Below are 27,686 nucleotides of genomic sequence, written 5' to 3' on the forward strand. Positions count from 1 at the left end.
GGCGGCGGCGGGGAGCACGGCCAAGGCTGCCCAGCGGTGCCTCCTCCACACCGCCCCCCCTCCCCGCCGCAGCAGCACCGGCGACAGGTAAGCGCACACCGCCGCCGCCTCCCGGGGCTGGTGCCCACGTGCCGCCCCCACAGCCCGGGCTCCGGGAAGGCGGAGGGCGGGGGCCACCGGAGCGCGCAAACGGTTCCGGCAGCGGCGGTGGCAACAAAGACGACGAATGACCCCCACCCCCCAGTCCCGGGGCTTCGGGTGAAGGCAGGCGGAGGGCCCGGGCCACACGGGGACCCGGTTCTGGGAAGCGAGGGCGAGGGGGCGCCCCGCGGGGGGCGGGGGCGGCGGCGCCTGGCGCCGGGGCTCTGGCCGCCTGACAAAACCATCCCCCGGAGCCAGGCGGCGGCGAGTCGGCGGCGGCTCCATCCGGGGCTTTGCGGGAGGGGGAGGGGACGGAAGCCGAGAGGGCGGGCGGCGGAGCGGAGGGAGGGAGGGAGGGAGGGAGGGAGGGAAGGAGGAAGGGGAGGGGGGCGATTCGCGTTCCGTTCCCCGTCGCCGGTCCCTCCCTTCCCGCCGCCACCGCGAAGCGCGTCCCGAACGGCGGCGGCCGGTGAGCGTCCCGCGCTGGAGCCCCGAGAGGCGGGCCCGTCAGGTGCGTAATCCTCCCGACGCCTCGCCGCCGCCTCCTGCTGTCGCCGCCGCCGCCGCTGCTTCTTCAGCGGCAAGGCCGCGAGCTGCGGAAGTGGGTTTGGGGGAGGGGAGCGGGGAGGGAGGGGGAGGGGAGGGATCCGGTCGGACCGGAGCAGGCCCGGCCTCTCTGGCTCTTCTCCCAGCTGCAGCGGCTCCTACAGCTGCTGCCGCTACTGCTGCGGCTCCGCCTCCCCGCTCGCGGGCGGGGGCGCGCACGCGCGCTTCCGGCCTCCTCGGGTCTCGCGCTGTCTCCCGCTCTCGCGCGCGCTCTTCCCCTCGCCCTGTCTGGCCACCTCCCCGCCCCCGGCGCCGAGCTGTTGCGCCGGCCGGGGCGTTGCGCACGGCGTAGGCGTCGGCATTGTGTTAAACTCCGCGGGACTTGGGCGAGCGCGCGCGCGCACGCGGGACTGAGGGTGGCGGAGAGCGTGAGGCGCGGCCCGAGTGCGTCGCTCCTCCCCTCCCCTCCCCTCTCCTCTAGCTCCCTCGGGGCTGGGGGCGGGGCCTGGGTGCCCGGCGCCGCGGCCCCGCCGGGCCCCCCTCCGGTCCGGGCGGGCCCGGCCCGGCCCGGCCCCCGCCCCTTCAGGCGGGGCGGGGCAAGGCTGACGGGGCGGCCGTTGGGCCGCTCTCGGGCGGGCGGGGGAATGCGGGCCTCCTTGGGCGCTGCCCGGGGCCTCCCGCTGCGGCTTCTGCAGCCGGTGTGGGCTCGCTGAGCGGCGGCCTCGAGCTTCCGCTCCACGGGCGATCTGCACCTCGGATAAGCCGAGACTCGCCCAGGACTGCGCTGTGGTTTCTTGGCTGCTTGGCCTTGGGTCGTGGGACCGGCCTCCGAGCCGCGCTCCCCGCAGATGCGGCCCTCACACTCGGATAGGGCTCCGCGAAGGGGAGGCTGGAGCTCGGAGGTTGCTTCCCGGGGCCAGAGTCGTTTTCTCTGTGTGGCGGAACCCCCAAACCATGAATTTTTAAACAAGGCTGCATAGAGAACTGGTAATGGCCGAAGATGCTTTAAGAAGCAACGTTGTCACTTTTAGCTGGTACTGAATTAAGAGGGCGATGAAGAAGGCAAGGGCAGCAGAGCAGGCAAGAAAGTGATTGGGTGGAGTGAAAATGCAGTTATTGCTACGCCATTTACTGCATGAACTTCATCTGCTGAACTCCTAATTATGCCCTAGGGAAATAACCCAAGCCCGTTGCTCCCCCCTCTGTCTGCAGTGTTCATTAGCTCTTCATCTTACAGCCCGCTTAGAGTGTGACTCTCAAAAGTCTATTCATTTTCATAGGTTATTGTTTTAGTAAAATAAAGCATTAAAAAGATCGGTGTCCCGGGGCTTAAGCAGAATTCTAAGGTGCTCTGGATTTCCTTAAATGGGCTGCCCAGTCCTCTCTAGGACGGATCATCTGTTTTGACCCTAATGGGTCACTGAAGTAGGGTGTAAATACCAACAGCATTTTTAGTCTGAGGGGCTTGACATTTTAAGAGAAAATCAGAATTAAGTTTTGAACCCTCATTTCTCTGATTTATTAGAAGCCAAAATTAATTGTTAAAGTACATTTTAATTTTGCATTACAAGTAATCTTGTGTGTCCAGGGCGTTTTCAAACTGCTGAAAGTAATTTTAAAGACGCTTGTGACTAATACTACATTCCTTTAAACTGGGCGTTTCTCACTTAATGTGTGGTTTGTAGAAGTTTATTTTCTAGCCAAAGAATTGACCTGTTACTGAAACCATCACAAGATCTCAAAGTATAAGAAGTGGTATACCAGTGGTGTTAGTGTCACAAGCAGTCAGCAGTGGAGTTCTGGTCGAGAGTGGCAGATAACCACCGCCAGAGCTTTGCTGCACAGCCCAGCTGCATGCTTGCCAGTTTTAAAGCTTTTCTTCAAAAAGGGTGTAAATAAATGGTGCTCCCCAAACTCTTCCACTGGAATCCTCCAGCAGCAGAGAATAAACACTAGATGTATCACGTCATAGAATAAATCTGCCACCATGACCGTTTCTTTTTTATCTTATGATTAATGTGAACTTTGCACTATCCTCTAAAACCTGCACTTTTGTAATATGAAAATGTTATTAAATAATATAAAATTGTAGGTACCCCAGTCCTTCAGGAAGATATATTGCCCTGTATGCATGGTCCTGTATCCATGGTCCTGTATAGGGAGATGTGCTTTCCCCATCTTTTGAATCATGAACCAGAAGCAGGGCATGAAGGAAGCAGCTAAGGCTGGCATACAGCCTTTGCTTGGGATCAGCTTTGTTGGAAGTTGGAGACTCTCCTGCCATTTCTTAACCTGTGTCTTGGTGCTTCACCCCTGGACCCACTGGCCTTTCTCTTGAGTAACTTTGAACCTTTGGACAAGTAGTGCATTGCCAGGCCATCACAGTTAGGGAGGAACTGCTGGTCAGCTGGAGACTTTATCATAAGTTTCAAAATACACCTGACAAAGGGGCATTTGTTACTTTTCCTACTTCTGTATGATCTTTGGATCATAAAGCATGACCCTGAAAATCAAAAAGAGAATTGCAAATTGTTTTTTCCCTGAAGAAAAAAAAGCTTTAACATTCTAATCATTAAATCAACACTTACTAGCCTGGTGGGCTACAGTCCATGGGGTCACAAAAAGTCGGACACGACTGAGCAACTTCACTTTCTTTCTTTCTTTACTAACAACCTCTTTTAATGCTCAAGTAGGTTATAATTTTTACTAGCAAATTCAAGTTAAATAATTAAATATTACTTTGAATCCACAGTAAATAAAGTCACTGTTTTACAGTGCTGATATGCCCTTAAGAGAGGAGTCAGTAGCCATAGAGAGAACACTTATGAGGAGTTGGCTGTCCAAGAAAGATGGTTAAGACCTTTTTGTTTTTTCTTTTATTTTTTAGTGCAAAAGCCAAGCTTGAGACTTGTATTTTAGGCTCAAATGCATAATCTTCTGCTCACATGCATCACATTTGTTTGCATCATGTAATATTCACACATTAATAAAACTGTGCAGAAAGATAAGAATTTGTAAAGCACATTACTGTATCTGGCTAAGTACTGATCAAACAAATTTTTTACTTTACAAGACGCTTTCATGTACAGTTTCTTTCGTGTGCACTCCTGAGTTCTGCATGAAGCAAGGGTAAACATCAAAACTGTGAGAAAAATATCAAAGTATACAGACGTGCTCCTACACACCACCTAGTCATTCAGATTCTCCAAGTCCCCAAAGTGATTCTCAACAGGGATTGTCTTAAATGTGGTCTGCCATCCCCTGTGAATCCCCAGGATCTTTTCACTTTCCAAGAGGTCAAAGCTATTTTCATATTGCTACTAAGATGTTACTGGCCTTTTTCACTGCTGGCAAAATGTGTCAACACTGGGGAGGTCTGCATAATTCAAATGAGCTGACATTTTCCAAATGACCAGTGGACGACATTGTCATGAATGGTTAAAAGATTGATTCAAAATGCAAGACACAGCAATGAATTTCACCATAGTAGAACAGGAAAATTTCATTCATTGATATACTTTAAGATCCCACAACTAACCTTTAAGAAACTACCGCTTGTCAAGTTTTGGTATAATATCAAAGAATAATATCCACAATTACCTGAAAAGGCTTTTAAATGCTTCTTTTTTATTTTCAACTATGTATGTCGGTGAGACTAGATTTTCTTTAATGCTCAGCCAAAACAGACATCACAACAGAATAACTGGAGAAGCAGGGTAAATACAGAATCCAATTGTCTTCTACCAGAGATTTGTAAAAATACAAAAGGATACACTTCAAATTGAAAAACAAAATGCCACTTCACTTTTTTTTATTATTTTGGAAAATATTATTTTTTCACGAAAATGTGTTATTTATATTAATGTGCAATGGGCTTATTATTGCTATGTCTAATTGAATTAATATTTTTAAATTTCTGTCTTAATTTCTAATATAAATATCAATGCTTATATTCCATATAAACAAAAGCTCTTTGATGTACAGTTATAAAGAGTATGAGGGTTCCTGATGCCAAAAAACTTGAGAAACCCTGAAATAAAATGTTGAAGTAAATTATTCCATTAAGACTGATCTAAAAATACATTTGGAGCTCCTTTCTGGTATATATTCTGAGCTATATTCTATTTTCCTCAGATTTCCTCAGATTATATTTCCTAGCCATGATACAGCATATGAAAAAGAATGGCAATCTACTTTGGGATTACTAGAAGCAAATTAGGTTTTAAATTTTGCTGCATGGTCACATTAGGTTTCCTTAAATTTGATTGTAGCATAAAACCTTTAGAATTATCGCTTTATCAAAAAAAAAAAAGAATTATCGCTTTAACATCAACTCTTTATCAGCATAAACCTCTGACCTGCTTCTCCTTGACACCTAAACCATCCATGAACTGCCTCCTTCTGACCTTAACGTATACTCAGATTAAAGACTAATTTTAACGTTAACTTAAGCAAAATACAGTTTAAAAAAAATATTTTACACGTGCATTTCTATCCAAAGTCTAAATAAGTGCCATTGGTTAGTGTATGTCCCTTCTTTTTGTAATTTCTGTGGTGGAGGATTAACTAGAGAAATGTTAAGAAAAATATGCCAGTCTGTCACCACAACTAAATAAGATACATTTCCTAGCCTTGAAATACAGTTTTAAAATATATTAAAATTCAAACAGCTAGCCTCATTCAAGTTTACTTTATAGGCCTTCAAATATTAATTATTAATAATACTAATTGAAAAAGCTATTTTTTTCCTCCTGGTAAGTGGTCTAAACTACTTGAAAGAATCAATCTTACTTGTGGATAGTGCTTTTCTGTTACTGATGTGTCCTGTGCATTGCAATATTCATTTATGCTTCACTTAAATAAAATCAAAGACTTCAGAGGACCCTTTTAGTGCCCTTGAAATGGGTAGTCTAAGTGGTATTTAGTATCTTAGAAGGGCTATTATCTTTAAAAAGTGAATCATCAATTCCCAAAAGCTGTTTTGGTCTCTGTTCTTAAACCAAAAATGAAGGAGGAACTTGAGTTGTCAGAGTATAATGTGGTTATATTCATCCCATTCAGCTGTTCCTCCAAAAGATGAGTAACTTAAGGATCAGCCCACCATGTATCTATGTGATGGCAGCTAAAAGTACTGGTCATCTAGGTAATGTCCCATTTTCAGAGTGATTCAGTGGTAAAAGCCAAAGCATTAAAGTATTATTAATCTGTTTCAACATATTATGTCTTACAGTCTCTGAATTTACTTAAGGAAAAAACCATCTTGTACAAATATACATATATGAAGAAGGCATTCTATGAAATCCTACTTTTAAGAATTGACTCTCTTCTTTATCTCTAATTTTTCTTTAGTCCCTCTGCTCACAATCCTGATTTGGTAAGACAAATGATTTTTTGTTTGTTTTGTTTAAGGTACATTTATAGTGTAGAATGAGTGGGAGCTTTATTATATAGGTCATCAGTTTTACATCAGGTTATTGGCCCTCTGTGACTGGGACTGGTGGTGCTGTCACTCATCTAGAGCCAGACATCCTGGAGTAAGAAATCAAGTGGGCCTTAGGAAACACTACTACCAACAATGCTAGTGAGGTATTTCAAATCCTAAAAGATAATATGGTTAAAGTGCTGCACTCAATATGCCAGCCATTTTGGAAAACTCAACAGTGGCCACAGGAAAAGATCAGTTTTCATTCCAATCCCAAAGAAGGGCAGTGCCAAAGAATGTTCAGACCACCATACAATTGCGTTCAAGGTAGTGCTCAAAATCCTTCAAGCTAGGCTTCGACAATATGTGAACCAAGAACTTCCAGATGTTCAAGCTGGATGTAGAAAAGGAAGAGGAACCAGAGATCAAATTGCCAACATCCACTGGATCACAGAAAAAGCAAAGGAATTTTTTAAAAGTCTGCTTCTTTGATTACACTAAAGTCTTTGTGTGGATTACAAGAAACTATGGAAAATTCTGGAAGAGATGGGAATACCAGACCACCTTACCTGCCTCCTGAGAAATCTGTTCACAGGGCAAGAAGCAACAGTTAGAACTCATCATGGAACAATGGACTGGTTCAAAGTTGGAAAAGGAGTATATCAAGGCTGGGTATTGCAACACTGCTTATTTAACTTGTATGCAGAGTACATCATATGAAATGCCAGGTTGAATGACTCATAAGCTATAATCAAGATTGCCAGGAGAAATATCAATAACCTCATATATGCAATACCACCCTAATGGCAGAATGTGAAGAGGAACTAAAGAGCCTCTTGATGAAACTGAAAGAGGAGAGTGAAAAAGCTGACTTAAAACTCAGCATTCAAAAAACTAAGACCATGACGTCCAGTCCCATCATTTCATGGCAAATAGATGGGGGGAAAGTGGAAATGGTGACAGATTTTATTTTCTTAGGCTCCAAATTCACTGCAAACAGTGACTCCAGCCATGAAATTAAAAGACACTTGCTCCTTGGAAGAAAAGCTATGACAAACCTAGACAGCATATTAAAAAGCAGAGACATCACTTTGCCGACAAAGGTATATAGTAAAGGCTATCATCTTCCCAGTAGTTATGTATGGTTGTGAGAGTTAGACCATAAAGAAGGCTGAGTACCGAAGAATTGATGCTTTCGAACTATAGTGCTGGAGAAGACTCTTGAGAGTCCCTTGGACAGAGGAGATCAAACCAGTCAATCCTAAACGAAATCAACCCTGAATATTCATTGGGAAGACTGATGCTGAAGCTCCGATATTTTGGCCACCTGATGCCAAAATATTGGAGCTGACTCATTGGAAAAGACCCTGATCTGGGAAAGATTGAGGGCAGGAGGAGAAGGGGGTGGCAGACGATGAGGTGTTAGATAGCATCACTGACTCACTGGACATGAGTTTGAGCAAATTCCAGGAGATAGTGAAGGACAGCGAAGCGTGGTGTACTGCAGTTGACATGGGGTCACAGAGTCAGACATGACTTAATGACTGAACAACAATAGAGCAAGGTAGTATTGTGGAAAGAGTGTGAAATTTATTCCCAGAATAAATTTATTCCCAGGGTTCAGTGGACCCCTGTTAGTTTACAGTTTTAATGTCTTTGAACTATCATGTAGTGATTTAAGGATATGACTTCTGGAGTCAGACACACCTGGCTTCTCCAAAGACTTCTGACATAAATCAAGATTTTGGAGCTCCAGGCCAATACCAGTATATATAGAGACCAACAAGTTCTATGTCCCAACTGGAGTGTCTCAAAGTATCTCAGTCCCAACATGTCTGGATCTAACCTCGTGATTATCTCCCACAAAACTGGGTTTCTGCCCGTATGTCCTCCCCTAGGGGAGAATCACATGATGTATGCAGTTACACAAGTTAGAAATCTAGGGCTTGTCTAAGATACCTTGATCTTCCCCACCTGCCTCCATTTAATCCACCAATCAACCAGTCCTATTGATTTTTTTTTTTTTTAAATCTTCTGTGTTTTAAATTCTGTCCATCTCCCTCTGTCTTCATCAGCACCATCCAATCTGTCATCTGTCTTATAGACCACTGGAAAACCTCCCCTCTCAACCACTTCTAACAGGTCTCTTGCCCCATGCTGTGCCAACACCCTCACCCCCCAACCCCCAGTTTGGTTAGCCCTCCAGCTGCAGCCATCTGACCACGTATATCAGCTCAGAATGATCCATACATCATAGGCGTCTGGTCCTGTCGCCCTGCTTCAAGTGCCCTTAGGCAGCTCCTCTTGCTCTTAAGATGCAGACCAGAATCCCTAACGAGACTCGAGTCTCCCACTTCACCTGCCTCGTTTCTTCTCTGGCTCTTTGCCCTTCAGTGTCATTGACCTTTTTTCTTAGTTCCCCAGTTGCATCTTGCTCCCTCCTATCTTAAGGCCTTTGTAGATGCTGACCCCTTGGCCTGGGATACTCCCATCTTTGCCCAGTTAACTCTTCTCTTTCTTTCAGTTCAGTTCAGTCGCTCAGTCATAGCCAACTCTTTGCAACCCCATGGACTGCAGCACACCAGGCCTCCCTGTCCATCACCAACTCCCAGAGTTTACTCAAACTCATGTCCGTTGAGTTGGTGATGCCATCCAACCATCTCATCCTCTGTCGTCCCCGTCTCCTCCTGCCCTCAATCTTTCCCAGCATCAGGGTCTTTTCGAGTGAGTCAGCTCTTTGCATCAGGTGGCCAAAGTATTGGAGTTTCAGCTTCAACATCAGTCCTTCCAATGAACACCCAGGACTGATCTCCTTTAGGATGGACTGGTTGGATCTCCTTGCAGTCCACAGGACTCTCAAGAGCCTTCTCCAACACCACAGTTCAAAAGCATCAACTCTTCAGCGCTCTGCTTTCTTCATAATCCAACTCTCACATCCACACATGACTACTGGAAAAGCCATAGCCTGACTAGACAGACCTTTGTTGGCAAAGTAATGTCTCTACTTTTTAATATGCTGTCTAGGTTGGTCATAACTTCCAAGGAAAATTTCATGGCTGCAGTCACCATCTGCAGTGATTTTGGAGCCCCAAAAAATAAAGTCTGCCACTGTTTCCACTATTTCCCCATCTATTTGCCATGAAGTGATGGGACCAGATGCCATGATCTTAGTTTTCTGAATGTTGAGCTTTAAGCCAACTTTTTCACTCTCCTCTTTCACTTTCATCAAGAGGCTTTTTAGTTCTTCTTCGCTTTCTGCCATAAGTGCGGTGGTGTCATCTGTGTATCTGAGGTACTGATACTACTTCTTGCAATCTTGATTCCAGCGTGTGTTTCATCCAGCCCAGTGTTTCTCATGATGTACTCTGCATATAAGTTAAATAAGCAGGGTGACAATATACAGCCTTAATGTACTCCTTTTCCTGTTTGGAACCAGTCTGTTGTTCCATGTCCAGTTCTAACTATTGCTTCCTGACCTGCATACAGGTTTCTCAGTAGGCAGGTGAGGTGGTCTGGTATTCCCATCTCTTTCAGAATTGTCCACAGTTGATTGTGATCCACACAGTCAAAGGCTTTGGCATAGTCAATAAAGCAGAAATAGATGTTTTTCTGGAACTCTCTTGCTTTTTTGATGATCCAGCGGATGTTGGCAATTTGATCTCTGGTTCCTCTGCCTTTTCTAAAATCAGCTTGAACATCTGAAAGTTCACGGTTCACGTATTGCTGAAGCCTGGTTTGGAGAATTTTGAGCATTACTTTACTAGTGTGTGAGATGAGTGCAATTGTGCGCTAGTTTGAGCATTCTTTGGCACTGCCTTTCTTTGGGATTGGAATGAAAAGTGACCTTCTCCAGTCCTGTGGCCACTGCTGAGTTTTCCAAATTTGCTGACATATTGAGTGCAGTACTTTAACAGCATCATCTTTTAGGATTTGAAATAGCTCAACTGGAATTCCATCACCTCCACTAGCTTTGTTCATAGTGATGCATCCTAACGCCCACTTGACTTCCAGGATGTCTGGCTCTAGGTGAGTGATCACACCATCATGGTTATCTGGGTCGTGAAGATCTTTTTTGTACAGTTCTTCTGTGTATTCTTGCCACCTCTTCTTAGTATCATCTGCTTTGGTTAGGTCCATACCGTTTCTGTCCTTTATTGTACCCATATTTGCATGAAATATTTGCTTGGTATCTCTAATTTTCTTGAAGAAATCTCTAGTCTTTCCCATTCTATTGTTTTCCTTTATTTCTTTGCATTGATAGCTGAGGAAGGCTTTCTTATCTCTCCTTGCTATTCTTTGGAACTCTGCATTCAAACGGGGATATCTTTCCTTTTCTCCTTTGCTTTTTGCTTCTCTTCTTTCACAGCTATTTGTAAGGCCTCCTCAGACAGCCAGTTTGCTTTTTTGCATTTCTTTTTCTTGGGGATGGTCTTGATCCCTGTCTCTGTACAATGTCACAAACCTCTGTCCATGGTTTATCAGGCACTCTGTCTATCAGATCTAGTCCCTTAAATCTACTTCTCACTTGTACTGTATAATCGTAAGGGATTTGATTTAGGTCATACCTGAATGGTCTAGTGGTTTTCCTTACTTTCTTTAATTTAAGTCTGAATCTGTCAATAAGGAATTCATGATCTGAGCCACAGTCAGCTCCCGATCTTGTTTTTGCTGACTATATAGAGCTTCTCCATCTTTGGCTGCAAAGAATATAGTCAATCTGATTTCGGTGTTGACCATCTTGTGATGTCCACGTGTAGAGTCTTCTCTTGTGTTGTTGGAAGAGGGTATTTGTTCTTTATGGTCCAAATCTCACATCTGGAGGGAGGCGGGAGGGGGGATCGGGATGGGGAACACATGTAAATCCATGGCTGATTCATGTCAATGTATAGCAAAAACCACTACAATATTGTAATTAGCCTCCAACTAATTTAAAAAAAAAACAAAACTCACATCTGTGCATGACTAATAGAAAAATGATAGCCTTGACTATATACCTTTTTTGGCAAAGTGATGTCTCTGCTTTTTAATACGCTAGGTTTAATATGTCTAGGTTTGTCATATCTTTTCTTCCAAGAAGCAAGTGTCTTTTAATTTCATGGCTGCAGTCACTGTCCACATGCTTTGGTTATTAGTCATTATAGTTAGCAATGAAACATAGTAAGAAGACAGTATACTATGGTATTGATCAGGATTAAATGATGTGTGTAAAGGGTTATTATAAACTATAAAGCACTGTTAAGAACATAATTACTAGCATGAAGAAACACGAGGTGACATTTTAAAATTGACAATTTCTTCTAAAATGTAGTACGCATTAAATTGATGAGAATTTTAGGTTAATCTAGAAAAAATAGAAATTGAACTTTTACCCCAATCACCCAACTAGTCACAGACCAACGTGTGACTGGAACTCAACACTCTTCTCCTCTCTAAACACATAGTCATTTGTTTAATGAATACTGAACACCAGACAGTATGCTTAGGCACATGAGGTAAAATAACAAACGGTAAGACTCATTGCCAACTCTCCAGAAGCACCAGGCAGCTTCACAGGTCCTCTGGAGGCAAAAAAACCCTCCTGTCTTGAAGGTCAGGGGAATTTTGCAGAGGACGAGTAGAGGGCAGGGGAAGGGCCAGGTGGTCAGTGGTGGGTCCCTCTGCAAGGGGCACGTCCCAAGGCCCAATTCAGACTGGTCCCATCTCCTGACCATGAGAATAGAAATTAGATTGCTGAGCTGCTCAACTTTGAGAGGGAGGCCTTTGAGCAGTGAGGGTTATGTACTGTTAGGAGCCCAAGAATGGCCTGGGCATTGAGGATCTTCTGTGCAAAGAAAACTGCAGCTTATCTCCCTGCTCATCCAGAATACCCCACCTGAGTAAAATACATCATTTTCTCTCCCTTGTCATCAGCACATTCAAAGGAAACTGAATTTGTGATAATGCTTGGACTTTTAGAACAGATACTTGATGATCACTTGGTAAAGACCACTGTGCAGACAGTCTTGAATCAAGAAAACAATTATGCATAGCTTAGTGTCATAAAGTAACATTTTATGTTGTAATTTTGCTTATGTTCCATATGTTGAATACAGTACCACTGAACTTCCTCTAGAAGTATATTCTGACATTATGTCCACCTTTTTATGTAGAAAAGCCCTCCATTCCTAATAGGTGTGTGAATATTTGATGTACTTTCTTGCAAAATAAAGAGGGAGCACACTCTGTCAGACCCCCAGTTTCAGGATTGGTTGGTTGGTTTTTCGTAGGTCTGGGCAGCCCGGAAGTCCAGAAACCAGCAGTTGAGATTAGCACTAGAGCATGGAGTTCAGGGTCAGCAGTGGTGGGGTCATCTGGGGTCATGCAAGCCATGCTGAGGAATGTGGCTTTCATCCTGCAAGCCGCAGGGAGACTCGAGAGGATTTTCAGCAGGATGGTAACATCAGATTTGCCCTGGGAGAGGCAGTTCTAGCTAAGCTGTTCTGTGTGGATAAATGGGAGAGGCTTGAGCTGGAAACAGGGAGATGTGCAGGGAGGCAGAGTTAAGGCAGGGGGTGGAATGAAGAGTTTTAATTGGCAGCAAGTGGGTGTCTGACCAACATGGGTTCCCGGCTTGGTCAAGGGGTGGATGATGGCACCATGCGCTGAGCTGTGGATACAGATGGAACGGGTTTGTGTCGATGGCGCTTATTGCCCTTTGGGGATTTGAGCTGATTTACCTAGTCTGAATGTAGGGCTTGTGCAGGACAGCCAAGTGGGAGTGGAGTGAATCGCCACGGAGAGTCTGCAGAGAAGTGGGCTGTGGACCAGAGGCAGGGGATCATCTGCAGAAGAGGAACTTTGATGAGGGGTAAAATAGAATAAATAGCCAGAGGTGAGAGGAAAACCAGAGTGCGTTGTCCTGGAAGCAGGGCTGAATATTTATGGAGCAGGAGGGAAGGGTATTAAATGCCGCAGAGAGGTCAAATAATCTATTCTTGCATCGGGCTGGGGAAGAGGCCCTCAGTGACCTTGGTGGGCAGTGCAGGGCAGCAGGAGTGATGCGGTTGGGTGAGCAGTCGATGGTGGGAAGAGCAGATGTCCATTTGCACAAAGGGAGGGTAGCCTGGAGCAGAGCCAGCCCATGAAGACGCGCCGACCTCAGCCTACGTGGCGTTGTACAAGTAAAGCCTCATGGAAACGATTATGAGGGGGCTGCTGGGGCAAGAGCAGTACCGTCAGCCTGGCCGGGGTGGAGGGGGGCCCAGTACCCCATCCTACCCCTTTTTCTCAGGCTCATTCATATACGTAAGAGTCGGGGGGGCAGTGATTTCTCCCTGAAAAAGATGTTTTTGGTCTCTAAGATTTTAAAAAATTGATGCGCATGGATTTTCCCCCCACGTGAATTATGAACCTATGACACATTTTCTTTGTTTTTCCTCCTTTCGTTTGGTTTTTCCACTTCTCAGAGATTCTAGACACGTGTTCTTCCTTCTGTATTTGAAAAACACTTTCAGTTCTTTTTCTATTCTAGATGGTCCTAAATTGAGATCCTAAAATAACTAGTAGACCCTCTTTAAAAAGAAACATTTTGCAGTTTTATCATAGTTTTATTCTTACCATCTGAATAAGATACTTACGTTCGCCTATTGATGGAATGAGGTGGGGAGCCATACATTTCGCTAAATCGAAGAGATGATATATATTCGTTAATGTAAAAACCCGAAACCTCAAAATCACCCTATAAAATAGTGATAAATTTGGTGAAAATTTTATATGTCAGAAATTCTCTAAAACAGGATCAAAAGAAAGTAAGAAAAGTATTATCAACGTCCATGACAGGCTCGTTTCTTTACATCCAATAGAGGTTACAGATCGATGGGGAAAAAATAAAGTACCCTGACAGACAATGGGCGAAACTTATGAAGAGAAGTAAGAGGAGATAAAAATATACTTCAACAAATTCACAGAAAGTAACAAGTGATATCGGCAAAGACTCTTTAAAAAGTGTTAACGCCCAGTGTTGGCAAGGGTAGGGGTAAATGGGTGGAGTTGGGGGTGGATGAATGCTAGTGTGCGTCCTTAATGTTTGAATCTCTTACAGCAGTGTTTATACTTTAGCCATTAAAAATCTCCGGTTAATTTTATTTTTTTTTATTTTTTTTTTCTCCAGTTAACTTTAAACAAACATACTTGTATGTAGTATGTTCCAGCAAATCAAATGAATTCCAGTTTAAATCCCACTTCTTGTACTCATGGATTCCAGTATCTTAGGCAAGCTACCTAACCTCTCTAAGCCTGTTTCCTCCTTTGTAAAATGTGGGTATCAACTCTGTACTAAAGTGTTAGTCCCTCAGTCATGTCTGACTTTTTATGACCCCATAGACCAGAGCCCTCCAGGCTCCTCTGCCCGTGGAATTCTCCAGGCAGGAATATTGGAGTGGGTGGCCATTCCCTTCTCCAGAGGATCTTCCCAACCCAGGGATTGAACCTGGGTCTCCTGGACTGCAGACAGATTCTTTACTGTCTGAGTTACCAGTGGGTAGCAAGACCTCACGTAGCTCAAGTTAGTGTGAAAATAAATGGACATAAAGAAATGAATGGTTAATAGTAAACATTCCATAAACAATAGCCTCTTGTTACCATCAAAAGATAAATAGTAACTCCTTACTGTACTTGTCAATGAAAGTGACACCCAAAGCTGCCTGAGCGTGCATGTGTTCGTTATCAGAGTCAGGGCCATGATAAAGCAGCTCAGCCCAGTTTTCTCTAAAAGGTATGACACTTTTTGTAGAGAAGGGCAAGTTAGTGTTCTGGCACTTTTCAGAGAACAGCTTGGAAGACTAGTTTCTAGAGTTCTATCCTGGTCAGATTAGAGTGTGTTTCTTCATCACCCCAGTTACTTTGCCAGCTGGCAGCATCTCTGGCTTTCATCATGAGCCCCACGCCTTTTCTCTGTCTCTTCTTCCTCATCTTAGTGCTTTGGCCTTCTCTGACAGGTGCAGAAGACACTGGGGAACTAAGTTCCCTATCCGCACCATCAACGTTCACGTGCAGGGGAGGCTACAATCCAGATCTTCACACTCAGGAACTACAGCCCACATGGGTGGCTCTCCTGCCTCTCCTACTTGGATCGAGCTCTTGATAGAAAACACTTGACATTCTGGAGTCTTGCTTTGTGAACTGGATCAGTCTCTTAAAGTGTCATTCCACTTTGCTCATTTATTTTAGGGCGCACTTGTCAATTTCTGAATCTGCCAGATCATCTCTAGAACAGGAAGGAGGTTGGGGAGCTGAGCACCAGCTGAGCAAGAACCAATGTTTCTGTTTCTGTTTTTGTCTTTAAGTTTATTGGTAATGCTTTCTCCACAGTCGCTTCCCTGTGTCTGAAGTTAAGCATCACAGATATCCATTTTTAATCTAATTAATTAATGTGTGATGAGCTTTTCTCTGTCAACTTTTTGAGATAACTGTGGATTCACATGCAGTCACAAGAAATTATAGAGAGATCTCATGCACACTTTACCCAGTTTCCTCTAATGGGGCCACTTTGCAAAATTCTGCTCCCATTATAACCAGGGTACTGACGTTGACACAGTTGAGCTGCAGAACATCTCTGTCTCCACAGGGCTCCCTCCTGTTGCCCTTCTACAGCCAAAGAGCAGTGCCCTCCTCTCCCCTCGCCCCTCCACCACTCACCTGTTCTCCATTTCTGTAATGTTCAAGAATATCATGTAAAGGGAATCATACCATATGTAACCTTTGGGGACATAACTCACCCAGGTTGCTGCATGTGTCTGTAGTTCATTTCGTGTGGTGTGGGTATACCACACTGTTTAACTGAAGGGCATCTGGGTAGATTCTAGTTTTTGACTGAGGAATAAAGGTGCGTGGATATCCAAGTACTGGTTTTCATATGAACCTAAGTTTTCATTTCTCTGGGATAAATGTCCTTGGGTACAATTTCTGGATAGCATCGTAGTTACATATTTGGTTTTAAAAGAAATTGCTGTTTTTAGAGTGGCTACACCATTTTACATCCTTACCAGCAATGGTATGAGTAGTCCATTTCTCTGCATCCTTGCCAGCATTTGCTTGTTGATATTTTATATTTTGGCCACCCTGATAGGCATGTAGTGAATGTCACTGTAGTTTTAGGTTGCTTTTCCCTAATTGCTATTGAACATCTTTTCACATGTTATTTTGCTATCTGTGTATCCTCTTTGGTGCAATGTCACTACAAGTCTTTCTCCCATTTTCTAATTCAATTGTTTTTGTACTATTGAGTTTTGAGAATTCTTTATATATTCTTGATATTAGTCCTTTATCAAATTTTTTTCTCCTAGTCTTTGGCTTATTTTTTCATCCTCTTACCAGGGTCTTCTTCAAAACAAAAGATTTTAATTTTTCCTGCTGTTGTTATTTAGTCGCTAAGTTGTGTCCAACTCTTTGGGACCCCATGTACTGTAGCCCACCAGGCTCCTCTGTCCGTGGGATTTCCCAGGCATGGATACTGAAGTGAGTTGCCATTTCCTTCTCCAGGGGAGCGTCCCAACCCAGGGATTATACTGGAGTCTTTTGTGTTGGCAGGCACTTTCTTTACTACCGAGCCTTCAGGGAAGCCCTTTTAATTTTTATGAAGTCTAATTTATCAATTCATCCTTTTATAGACTGTACGTTTGATGAGTCCTAGATTCTCTCTAGATTTTGTCCCATGTTTTTCCCCAAAAGTAATAGTTTGGTGTTTTCCATCTGAGTCTCTGATGTATTTTGAGTCATTTTTATGTAAGATATGAGACAGATTAAAATTCTTTTTCTTTCTGTTTTCCAGTTGCTTTTTTTTCTTTTTCGTCTATGGGAGTCCATTGGATCCCACAGCATTTTTGAAAATTGTTCTTTCTCCACTGAATTATTTTTGTGCCTTTGTCAAAGATCTACTGTACATATTTATGTGGGTCTACACCTGAGTTGTGTTCCACTGATCTATGTGTTTATCCCTCTGTCAGTACCATGCAGCCTTGAATACTATAGCTCTGTAATACCTCTCAAAATTAGATAGATTGATCCCTCCCGCTTTATTCCTTTTTTAAGAACTGTTTTAGCTAGCCTAGTTTCTTTGCCTTTACATAAACATTTTAAAATACTCTCGTCTGTATCTACAAAAAAAAAATCTTGCTGGGATTTTGATAAGAATTATAGCAAACCCATATATTGATATAGAAAACTGATTTATATTATGTCTTCCTAAACATACAGCATGTCTCTTCATTTATTTAGATCTTTGGTTTCTTTCATCAGCATTTTCTAATTTTCAGTATACAAGTCCTATCATGTTTTGTTTGATTAACATTTATGTATTTCATTTTTTTTTGTAATTGTAAATGATTTCTAATAAATAAATTTGTGTCCACATGTTCAGCATTAGTATATAGAATTACCATTTACTTATATGTTTATCTTGTATTCTGTGGCATGACCAAAGTCATTTAATAATTCCAGGAGGTTTGGTAGATACTTTGGGATTTTCTATGTAAAAGTCATGTCATCTGCAAATAGGGACAATTTTATTTCTTCCTTTCCTGTCTGTAAGCCTTTTATTTCCTTGCTTGCTTTATTGCGCTGGCTGAAACAATTACATTGAATAGTATACTATATTGGATAGTGGGAACAGACATCCTTGCCTTGTCCTCAACTGTAAGGAGAAAGCGTTTGCTCTTTATCACCATTAACTATGTTATTAAGTATAATGTTGATGTACGTGTGCTGAGTTTTTATGAATGCTATTTGCCCATGGGAAGGAGCAGTTTCCTGATGTGATGCACTCGCTCCCCCAGAAGCAGTTCCCTTGATACAGTTAGATTGAGGATACATGGTTTGCTAGAGTGAAGGAGGAATAATGAGCTTAGAATTTTGAAGATTCAGATTTAAATTTTGACTCCCCCCCCCCCCGCCCCCCACCATCTGACCAGATGGCCCTGGTTAACATGACTACATACCCCTCTCGAAGCCCATTTCCTCCTCCACCAAAGAGGGAGAAGAGCACTTGTCCTGTGTCCTCACCCTTGAGGAATAAGGGATGTGGGGTTATTATAGCCCTGCCAAGGCTTCCCTGTCTACACAGCAGGAGCTGGAGTATTGCCCAGACTTACTGAGATCTTTCTGTCTTACTCTGCTGTGCCCCAACCAGCACCTTAATTTACTCATCTCTCTGGAAGGTTTAACAACTTTTTTTTTTTTTTTTTGGTTTGACAACTTCTAATGGATCATTAGGATTTGCATTTGAAATCTTAAACTCAAAGACCAAAGACCCAGAAATGTTTGCTGTCTGGCAGGCTGACTGCTCAAGTCTGGTTCCTGGTTCCCACACTTAAACCATGTGTATAAACTCAGGCAAAGCATGCAGTCCCCGAATTCCCCATCAGTTTCATCATCTGTAAGATGGGAGAAATGATGGAACTAATTGCCAGGGCTGTTGTGAAGACTGAATTTATATCACATTTCTAGCAGTGCCTGACCTATTAGCCGTGATCATTACTGTTGGTGACTATAAGGACACATACTGATTTGTGAACCACCTTTCTTAAAAAAAAAAATTGTTTGCCTTGCAGATTTTTTAAAAAATGGATTTGGCCAACCATGGACTTATTCTCCTGCAACAGTTAAACGCTCAGCGAGAGTTTGGTTTCCTGTGTGACTGCACGGTTGCCATCGGCGATGTGTACTTCAAGGCACACAAATCAGTTCTTGCTTCATTCTCCAATTACTTTAAGATGTTGTTTGTCCATCAGACCAGGTAACTAACGTGGTTGATAATAATCTAATGACTGTAGCCTCTGACCTTCCATGGCCCTCTTTCCCACTGAACCTGCTCTTTGCCCTCATCAGGACCATGGTTCTCATGACCTCTCCCTAGGCTCCCAGTCCCTGGTGACCTCACCTGCCCCAGGGAGCCCCTCCACCTCCAGACGGCCGTGCCCAGTCCAGATCAGCAGCCTGGGGCCCACCAGGAAGGCAGCTTTCTCCTCCAGCCCTGCCCCGAGTGTCCCCTTCCCCCTCCCCCCAACTGGACTTTGAGTATTTATCCTTAGTCTCCTAATGAGAAGCTTGGCAGCATGAATTCCCACCGTGTCCTTTTTCTCCCCTAAAATGACTCAGTCTCCTTATTTTTTTTCTTCCCATCTGTTCTGTCTTGAAGAAAAGAGCCCCTGGTTTCTAAGGAAGACGATCCTCCTGCTGCCCTCACGTTCCCAGGTTCGCCATAGTTTCCATTCTGCATTTTTCATTTTTACCTGGTACCCTCCCCGGCATCCCCGAGCCTGAAGGCTCAGCACTTCTGTGACCCTGCTGTCCACCGGCTGGTGCTGCTTCTCCTTGCTGCACTGTGGAAGTTCCTCAAAGGGTGATCTCTGGCTTCACCTCTCCCCTCTTCATCCCCCACTCTGTCTCCGCGGGGACTGCGGTTTCCACCGCATCACCCCAGACCTCACTTCTCCCAAGGTCACCCCTTCATCAGACCCCCGCTGTCCTCGCAGTCGCTGTTGCCCGTGTCCTCTGAAGCACTTGCGCCCGTTTCCTTCCTTCTTCAGGGTTGTCGTCTGCATTTTGATGACTCTGAATCCCCCTTGTTTTTCTGCCTTCTCCACAGGCGCCTCCTGCAGTTTTGGTGAGTTGGGTCTCCTCGCTGCTTTCTCTCTGCCTCTCCTGATGGGCCCTCCTCTTTGCCTGGACCTTGCCTCTGCTGGAAACCAGTTCACAGCCCTGGCCTTGCTCTTTTTCTGTCTCCAGAACTGTTATTTCCCAAGGCCCCAGGCTAGCTGCTGGACATCTAGAATTTAATATCCTCTTTTATCTCATTTTGCATGTCTGCAGCTGAATTAAGTCTGCCCAGAAGTGCCTCTGGCTTCCCTATTTTATTTTTTCATCTTCAAGTAACCCATACTTAAAATCTCTCTAAAACTGTCCCCAAATCATGTTTTCTTCACAATTACCTTTCACATTAGTTCTTTCCTTCCCTTCTCACTTCCATTTCCTAATCATTTTCCATATTACTATCAGATTAATATTCCTAAGCACTGCTTTGATTGGCATGTGCCTTTGTTCCAAAACCTATCAGATTGTGTTATTCTTTTGATTGGAAACCTAGAGGACACTCATCACACATCAAAGTAGCACACAGATTCTTCTTTCTGTCCTTCAAGGCCCAGCAGGCATGGAGCCTGACCTCCTTCCAGCCAGTTTCTGAAGGCACCCCCTCAGGACACTCCATCCCCCACTGGAACCACACTTTGTTGGCCTTGCGCCCACTCCCTGAGCCATAGTCCATAGGTCATCTCCCTGACCCCCCCACACCCCGCCCAACAATCAAGTGAGCTGAAATGCTCCAAGCAGTCTTTTCCTCTCTTACATCTCAGAGCGCTTTATTCATGCCATTTTGTAAGAGCAATATATTTTCCCTTTGTTGTTATTTGTGTACTTACCTCCCTTCCTCTTTCGTAAGATGCTGGAGGGCAGACATTCTACAAATGTTTTGAAAGTCACAGCCTATAGTTCACGGATTTGTGTATAATAGCCACTTGATAGACGCTTAGAGGAGCAGAATGGGTGGTTAATAGGATTGATGGCAGATGGAAGTTGCTTTATCTTTCGACACTAAGGATGCCCCCTGATCCTTTATTGCTAATGGATACTGGAAGTCTCAACACAATGAATTAAACTGTCTTGCCAAGGGGCTGGTTTTCATTTTGAGGAATAAAAGAATACATTGTAATGATTTTTAAATAGATGCAGGAAACTGACTGTAAGTGTAGTTATTCAGTCACTAAGTCCTGTTTGACTCTCTGTGACCCCAAGGGAGTGTAAAGTGTAGAGCAGTGGGCAAATACCCTTCTCACAAAGGAGTGTGATATCAGTGCAGAGAGGAGCCCCAAGTTTAAGCAACAGCGTGTTATTGCCCGGGAGCCGGCATGTGCTGTTTGGGAAAGGAGAATGCTTAGGCAAAGACCAGAGCCCTGCTTTTAACTGCTGACTACTGTAGAGATGCAGAAGCTGAAGCTCCAATACTTTGGCCACCTGATGCAAAAAACCGACTCATTGGAAAAGACTTGAAAGATTGAAGGCAGGAGGAAAAGATGGTGACAGAGAATGAGGTGGTTAGATAGCATTACTGACCCAATGGACATGAATTTGAGCAAACTCCTAAAGATAGTGGAAGACAGGGGGGCCTGGGGTGCTGCAGTCCATGGGGTCACAAAAAGTCGGATGTGACTTAGCAACTGAACAACAACAGCAACTGTAGAGATAGATCAAGAATAATTTTTCACACTGAGAGAGTGTTTTATGTCTGTAGTTACCACTAGATGTCTCTTGTCTTATGGATGCTTGCTAAGTATAACTTCTGATAGCGTCTCACATGAAACATTAATTTTAAATCTTTATTTTCAAAGTTTTTTAAGCCCATCTTAAAGGGTCTAGTGAAGGAAAGATTGAAAATGTAAATGACTGTGGAAGTTTTTAGGAAGGGCTTGTAGCTTGTTCAAAAACTATTTTTCATCCATAAAAGTGTTATGTCCAACATACATCTGCAAACCAAACCACTTACGTGTAAGTATATTGTAGACAGCTGTTTCCTTCCCAAAAGCCTGGGAAATGACCGGAGTGGCCTAGAGCGAGCTGAGCAATTGACAGGAGGCCTGGCTGCCTGGCAAGGATAGTCATGGAGGACACTGATGGCTGGAATGTGACATAAGGAGCTTTTTAAAATAACTTTTTAAGTGTCTTGAGTGTGTCTATGTACTTCTGCTTTAAGGAAAAAAAGAAAAAAAAAGATGAACAAATCAAGATAAATTGGTGTCTGAAAACCTCTCTGGGCCCTGGGTGCTGACCGCAAACCCCAAGGCCCCACTGCTTTCTGCCTGGGTCTCCTCACCTGTCCCCTGGGCCCCAGAGTTTTTCTCTCTGTAAGCCTTGCTGAAGTGTGGTCAGGGCCTTCCCAGCCCCATCCCTTCTTTGCCCTCAGAAATTGCACTAAGTTCGGTAAAATTTGAGAAGCTTACTATCCAGTCACCTCCATTTGCAGTCAGGAGAGGACAGCTCAACTTACACAATAGCCAATAAGGGTGCTAAAATTTACAAGAGTCTTTCTGGAAAGGGACCCCGCTAGGGATTTACCTTTCATGGAGGCTGAAAACTCGAGCCAGGCTTAGGATTTCCGCCCTTCCCTTTTCTCTGCCGCGGAGGCAGGGGGACTCACCATCCTTCCTCCTGATTGAAGGAACATTCCATCCCCAAAGATGGCAACATTCCCCAGTGTCTAGGCAGTAGAGAATTCTGACCCGGGAGGCACGGGTTCAAGCCGGGGACAGGAAGATCCCCTGGAGAAGGGAATGGCAACCCACTCCAGTATTCTTGCCTGGAGAATCCCACGGACAGAGGATCCCAGCGGGCTGCAGTCCATGGGGTCGCAAAGAGTTGGACACGACTGAGCAACTGAACGCACAAGTCCCCACAGAACAAAAGGCGCCCTGTAAGCTCCTGGGGGTGATTTGCATCTTTCAAGGCCTGTGGTTTCCCATTCTCTAGCCTCTGCCTGGCCCTGGAAAGATTCCCCACTAGTTCAGTCTTCAATCCGGAGTTGACTGTTTACATTGTGAAAGTTTTCTTCACCACACCAAATCCCTGAAGGTTTATCTTGAATATTGAATTTCCCTAGAGCATCTCAGTATGTTCGACTATACACAGAATATTGTTGGCACTTACCTTGTGCTTAAAGGGAAGGACCACCTGCATTGGCATTCCTATTTAAAGGAATATAAATAATTGAAAGGACTATAAAAAAAGCCTCCAAATAAAGACATGAGTGATCTGTGTGTCTTTTAAAAACAGTCCCATAAATTCTTTCCCTTTCTGCTGTCAAAGGGGTGCTAGTTTTTATGCTTGATCTTTGCTTATAAAGACTATATTCTATAAAACCTTCCATACTTTATAGTCATACTTTATAGTCAAGACATTTTACACATGATTATTTGTATGCAGGCATCTTGAAATTTACACACGTTGATGGCAATACAGTAATTATTCAAGTATATCTTATCACAGCTTTAAAAGCCATTTAATAGTCACTTGCCTCCCCCTTTTTTTAACAGACGAAAATACTAAATTTAGAAGAGCAGATTATGCTGTTACTATTTTAGCATATTGGGAAATACTTAAGATAAATAGTTAAAGGGCCCAAAAAGAGTCATAGTAGTAATAAGTGGTATAATGAAAAATGATTATGAATTCTAAAAGCATTCAAGGCAAATGTCTTTGAGGTTGAAAAATGCATTGTCAGTAGAATATATTCACTCAGTAGGTGACAGCACATATACCTCATGTAGATCTTTATCTCATCGATTTATGGTGATGTGTTAGGTTTCCTTTCTTTACTGATGATTTAGGGAGGGTTCTCGGGAGCTTTTTGTTATTACTTCTTGAATCTACACTCTGTTTCTAGGATGAAGAAAACACTGAAGTCTGCAAGTTAGACCATCAATTTTGCCACAACTCCTTTTGGTACCTCATATAAGCCACTGAACTTTGGGGAATCTCGGTTTCCATATCAATCATCATTCCAGATCTGCCTCTTCTACACAGGATTGTTTTAATGGTCCAAAGACTCTTGGTGTCTTGGCTTAGAAGTTAGACTCAAATTTAAGTCCCACCACTTACTAATACTGATACTCAGTAAGGTATAAATCCCTTTGAGCCTCAACTCCTTATCTGTAAAGTGTGAATTGTTGTTGTTGAGTCACTCAGTCGTGTCCGACTCTTTGAGACCCCGTGGACTGTAGCCCCCCAGGCCCCTCTGTCCGTGCGATTTCCCAGGCAAGAACACTGGAGTGGGCTGCCGTTTCCTACTCCAGGGGCTCTTCCTCGCCCAGGGAGTGAAGCCAAGTCTCCTGCATTGGTAGGCGGATTCTTTACCACCGTGACACTTGGGAAGCTCCTAAAACGCGAATTAATGGCAATGCAATGAGAAAATGCCTGTAAATCCCAGCTGCAATTCCAATGATGAGGATGATTATATTTGATAAACAACTGAGTCATCCCAGAGCTGCTTTTCATGCGATCCAGTGATACTGGGATGATGATCAGACTCCATTGGAGCTGGAGTGTGGCTTGCCTTCCTGGTTCTTCCCAGGTCTGCTGCACTCTGCCCTTCGTGCTGGAGAGAGCAGAGGGGTTCAGAGCAGGGATAGGAGGTGGTTTTTCTTACTTCTGTGGTCTTGCTCTTAGGCACCAGTCTAACTCCCCTATGTTATGTTGTGACTCCTATCTTAAAAGATCTGCTGAGTTCCAGATGACATTGAATCAATATAAAGTCCTAGACGTTTAGCTGAAAGATATGCATGTCAGGGATTCTTAAGCATTTACTGGGTCATGGGCCACTCAGCAATGGATCCTCTCCATAAAGCACAAAGTTGTTTATAAATGATATAATTTTGCATAGGTTGCTAGGAGAAAGACTACTTCAAGAGTCTATGTGTTAAGTTACCATATTTCTTTAACATGAATTACCCTTTCTCAGTCCTTTAAAGTAATCTTTATCGTATTCCTGTCTGTTCTATTAAGAAGCCTATTAAGGTTTAGAGTTAAATTGCATAGGTTCCTGTTGGAACACTTTCTTGAGTGTTCCAGTTCATGAAACTCACAGTAAGAATGGGAGATGGGTCTTGTTTCATTTGCCTCCATAAGAGCCCTCCGGATTTTTCCCTCGGGTTTTATGGAATCACTTGAGTCACGGACCGACATCCAATGACAGACTTTTCTCTCGTCTCTTTCAGCGAATGTGTCCGCTTGAAACCCACCGACATCCAGCCGGACATCTTCAGCTATCTCCTGCATCTCATGTACACAGGGAAGATGGCACCGCAGCTGATCGACCCGGTGCGGCTGGAGCAGGGCATCAAGTTCCTGCACGCTTACCCGCTGATCCAGGAGGCCAGCCTGGCCAGCCAAGGAGCCTTTTCTCATCCCGACCAAGTTTTCCCGCTGGCGTCGTCCTTGTATGGCATTCAGATCGCAGACCACCAGCTGAGACAAGCCACCAAGATGGCCTCGGCGCCTGAGAAACTTGGTCGAGAGCCGCGGCCGCAGGCGACGCGGATGAGCCAGGAGCAGGGGCCCGAGGCCCCCCAGCTCTCCCAGCTGCCCTCCAACCTGAGCCAGGTGAACCGGACACACATGACCCCCTCAGACCCGCTGCAGACCTCGCTATCGCCCGACCTCGTCTCCACGCCCGTTCCTCCCCCGCCCCCCGGGGAGGAGACCAACCTGGAAGCCTCCTCGTCGGACGAGCAGCCCGCGCCCCTCACCATCGCCCACGTCAAGCCGAGCATCATGAAGAGGAACGGCAGCTTCCCCAAGTACTACGCCTGCCACCTGTGCGGGCGGCGCTTCACGCTGCGGAGCAGCCTGCGGGAGCACCTCCAGATTCACACGGGGGTCCCCTTCACGGCCAGCCAGCCCGGCGAGAGCCGCGTGCCCCTGTCTCTGTGCAGCAACGCAGCGGACCTCGGCAAGGACGCCATGGAAGTGCCGGAGGCGGGCATCATCAGCGACAGCGAGCTCCAGCACATCTCGGACTCGCCCATCATCGACGGGCAGCCGCACTCGGAGACGCCGCCGCCCTCGGACATCGCGGACATTGACAACCTGGAGCAGGCGGACCAGGAGCGGGAGGTCAAGCGGCGCAAGTACGAGTGCACCATCTGCGGCCGCAAGTTCATCCAGAAAAGCCACTGGCGGGAGCACATGTACATCCACACCGGGAAGCCTTTCAAGTGCAGCACGTGCGACAAGAGCTTCTGCAGGGCCAACCAGGCGGCCCGCCACGTGTGCCTCAACCAGAGCATCGACACCTACACCATGGTGGACAAGCAGACTCTGGAGCTCTGCACCTTTGAGGAAGGCAGCCAGATGGACAACATGTTGGTACAGACAAACAAGCCCTACAAATGCAACTTGTGTGACAAAACGTTCTCCACTCCCAATGAGGTGGTTAAACATTCATGCCAAAACCAGAACTCGGACGTCTTCGCCCTGGAGGAGGGGCGGTCCATTCTCCTGGGCAGTGGGGACTCGGAAGTGACGGAACCCGACCACCCGGTGTTAGCTTCCATCAAAAAGGAACAGGAAACAGTGTTGTTAGACTGAATGTTACTTATGTTTTTAAAAACTCATTTTTACAAAGACTCACTTCCTTCCCTTCCCCCAAATTCAGAACTCTTGTTCTCCACGGCATGATGCAGACAGGTCCCGGCCCCACTCCCCCCACCCCTCCTGTCCCGTCCACAGCCCCTCCTCTTAAAGGCTCTGTGCATTATAAACCCAGAACATACTTCTTTAATTCAGGGGATATTGGAAAGATAATGGTCAGTAGTACTTATAAGCTCATAGACTTGGAGAAGTTTTAGATGATTTAAAAACCTACTTGGAACTAATGAAGGGTATATAACATAACAAAACAACTCCAATGCAATTTGGCAAGCTAAAATTATGACTTTCCCTGGGTAGTAAGTCTCCCTTCTCAGAAAGACAATGTCTGAAAAATACAGCATGCTTCTTAGAGATACAGTGGGGCTCTGTAACTATGCAAAATCTAGAGGTGTGGGGAAACTTCAAACCCAAGAAAACATTCTTAGTATTTATCCTCCAGGTGTCTTATTTCAGAATGCATCCTTTGAGATTATGTCCGGTTAGGAAAAATCATTAGTTGAGAAATCTACTTGAACAAAACACAAGAGAAAAAGTAATAATGTGATGGCAATCTTAATTTTTGGATAAAACATGACAAGCTGTGGGTCTGTGTGTTTGGAAGAGAAAATGTGTGGATACTTGCTGTAAACAGGTGAATTAATGCACATGCCTTATCTAATTGCTGGCTTTTTTCAGAGCTGAATAACAACAAAATATGTGTTTTAGTTTCCAACAAATTTGTTGGTTGTTTTAAAAATCAGACTTGAAAGTACCATTCTATAGATAGATTGTCTTTCTGAATAGAAAACAATATGCCATTCTAGCAGTTGCCAATGGTATATTTGTTTTTAGTGCCAGTCAACTGCTTTTAAATCAGTGTTGAGTATGCAGGGGGGTAAAGATACAAGAATATGCATCTTACAGGGAAAGTTGTGGGCACATGTAGGAACTTTAATGACTTTAAATGTTAATGCTGATAGTTTACTGGCAACATTCACTGAAGCATCAAAAATGGCAGAAATCAGGACAAAAAAATTGCTGTTTGGGAAAAAGCTTAATTTTGATGTTTAGTCTCCCATTTTTGAAAAAAAAAAAAAAAAAAACACCTGAAATTTCCTCCATTGGCCTGAAAGCAGTAAAAGTTGTCCATTAATCTTCCTTTAGGCCAATAACAGAATGGTCTCACAGGATAAAACAGGAGCCAGAAATAAGGACCGAAGGGGAAAGGGAAGAACAGTTAATAACTGTGCTGTATGTGTATGTTAAAAACTGAATATCCCGTCATCTTACTTCATGTATAGTTGAGTTCTCAGATTTGTAAAGTTTTTATACATACTTTCATTGAATAAACATTTGATTAAATGGG

At 44.3% G+C, this 27,686-nt stretch overlaps 1 protein-coding gene across 3 annotated transcripts; it reads left to right on the plus strand.

The window, feature by feature from the left end:
• ZBTB2 (zinc finger and BTB domain containing 2) lies at positions 1 to 27,686 on the plus strand. 3 transcript variants are annotated; one of them, XM_070461703.1, is made up of 3 exons: positions 1 to 87; positions 18,694 to 18,878; positions 24,907 to 27,686. In XM_070461703.1, the coding sequence occupies exons 2-3, from the start codon at positions 18,706 to 18,708 to the stop codon at positions 26,276 to 26,278; spliced, it is 1,545 nt and encodes a 514-aa protein (XP_070317804.1). In that variant the 5' UTR covers positions 1 to 87; positions 18,694 to 18,705; the 3' UTR covers positions 26,279 to 27,686. The 3 variants fall into 3 exon arrangements, with proteins under 3 accessions (XP_070317804.1, XP_070317805.1, XP_070317806.1); XM_070461704.1 differs by lacking the exon at positions 1 to 87 and adding an exon at positions 568 to 652; XM_070461705.1 differs by lacking the exon at positions 1 to 87 and adding an exon at positions 19,281 to 19,336 and having other exon boundaries at positions 18,788 to 18,878.

Source organism: Odocoileus virginianus, chromosome 34 (assembly GCF_023699985.2).
Source record: "Odocoileus virginianus isolate 20LAN1187 ecotype Illinois chromosome 34, Ovbor_1.2, whole genome shotgun sequence".
In the NCBI taxonomy this organism is placed as follows: Eukaryota; Metazoa; Chordata; class Mammalia; order Artiodactyla; family Cervidae; genus Odocoileus; species Odocoileus virginianus.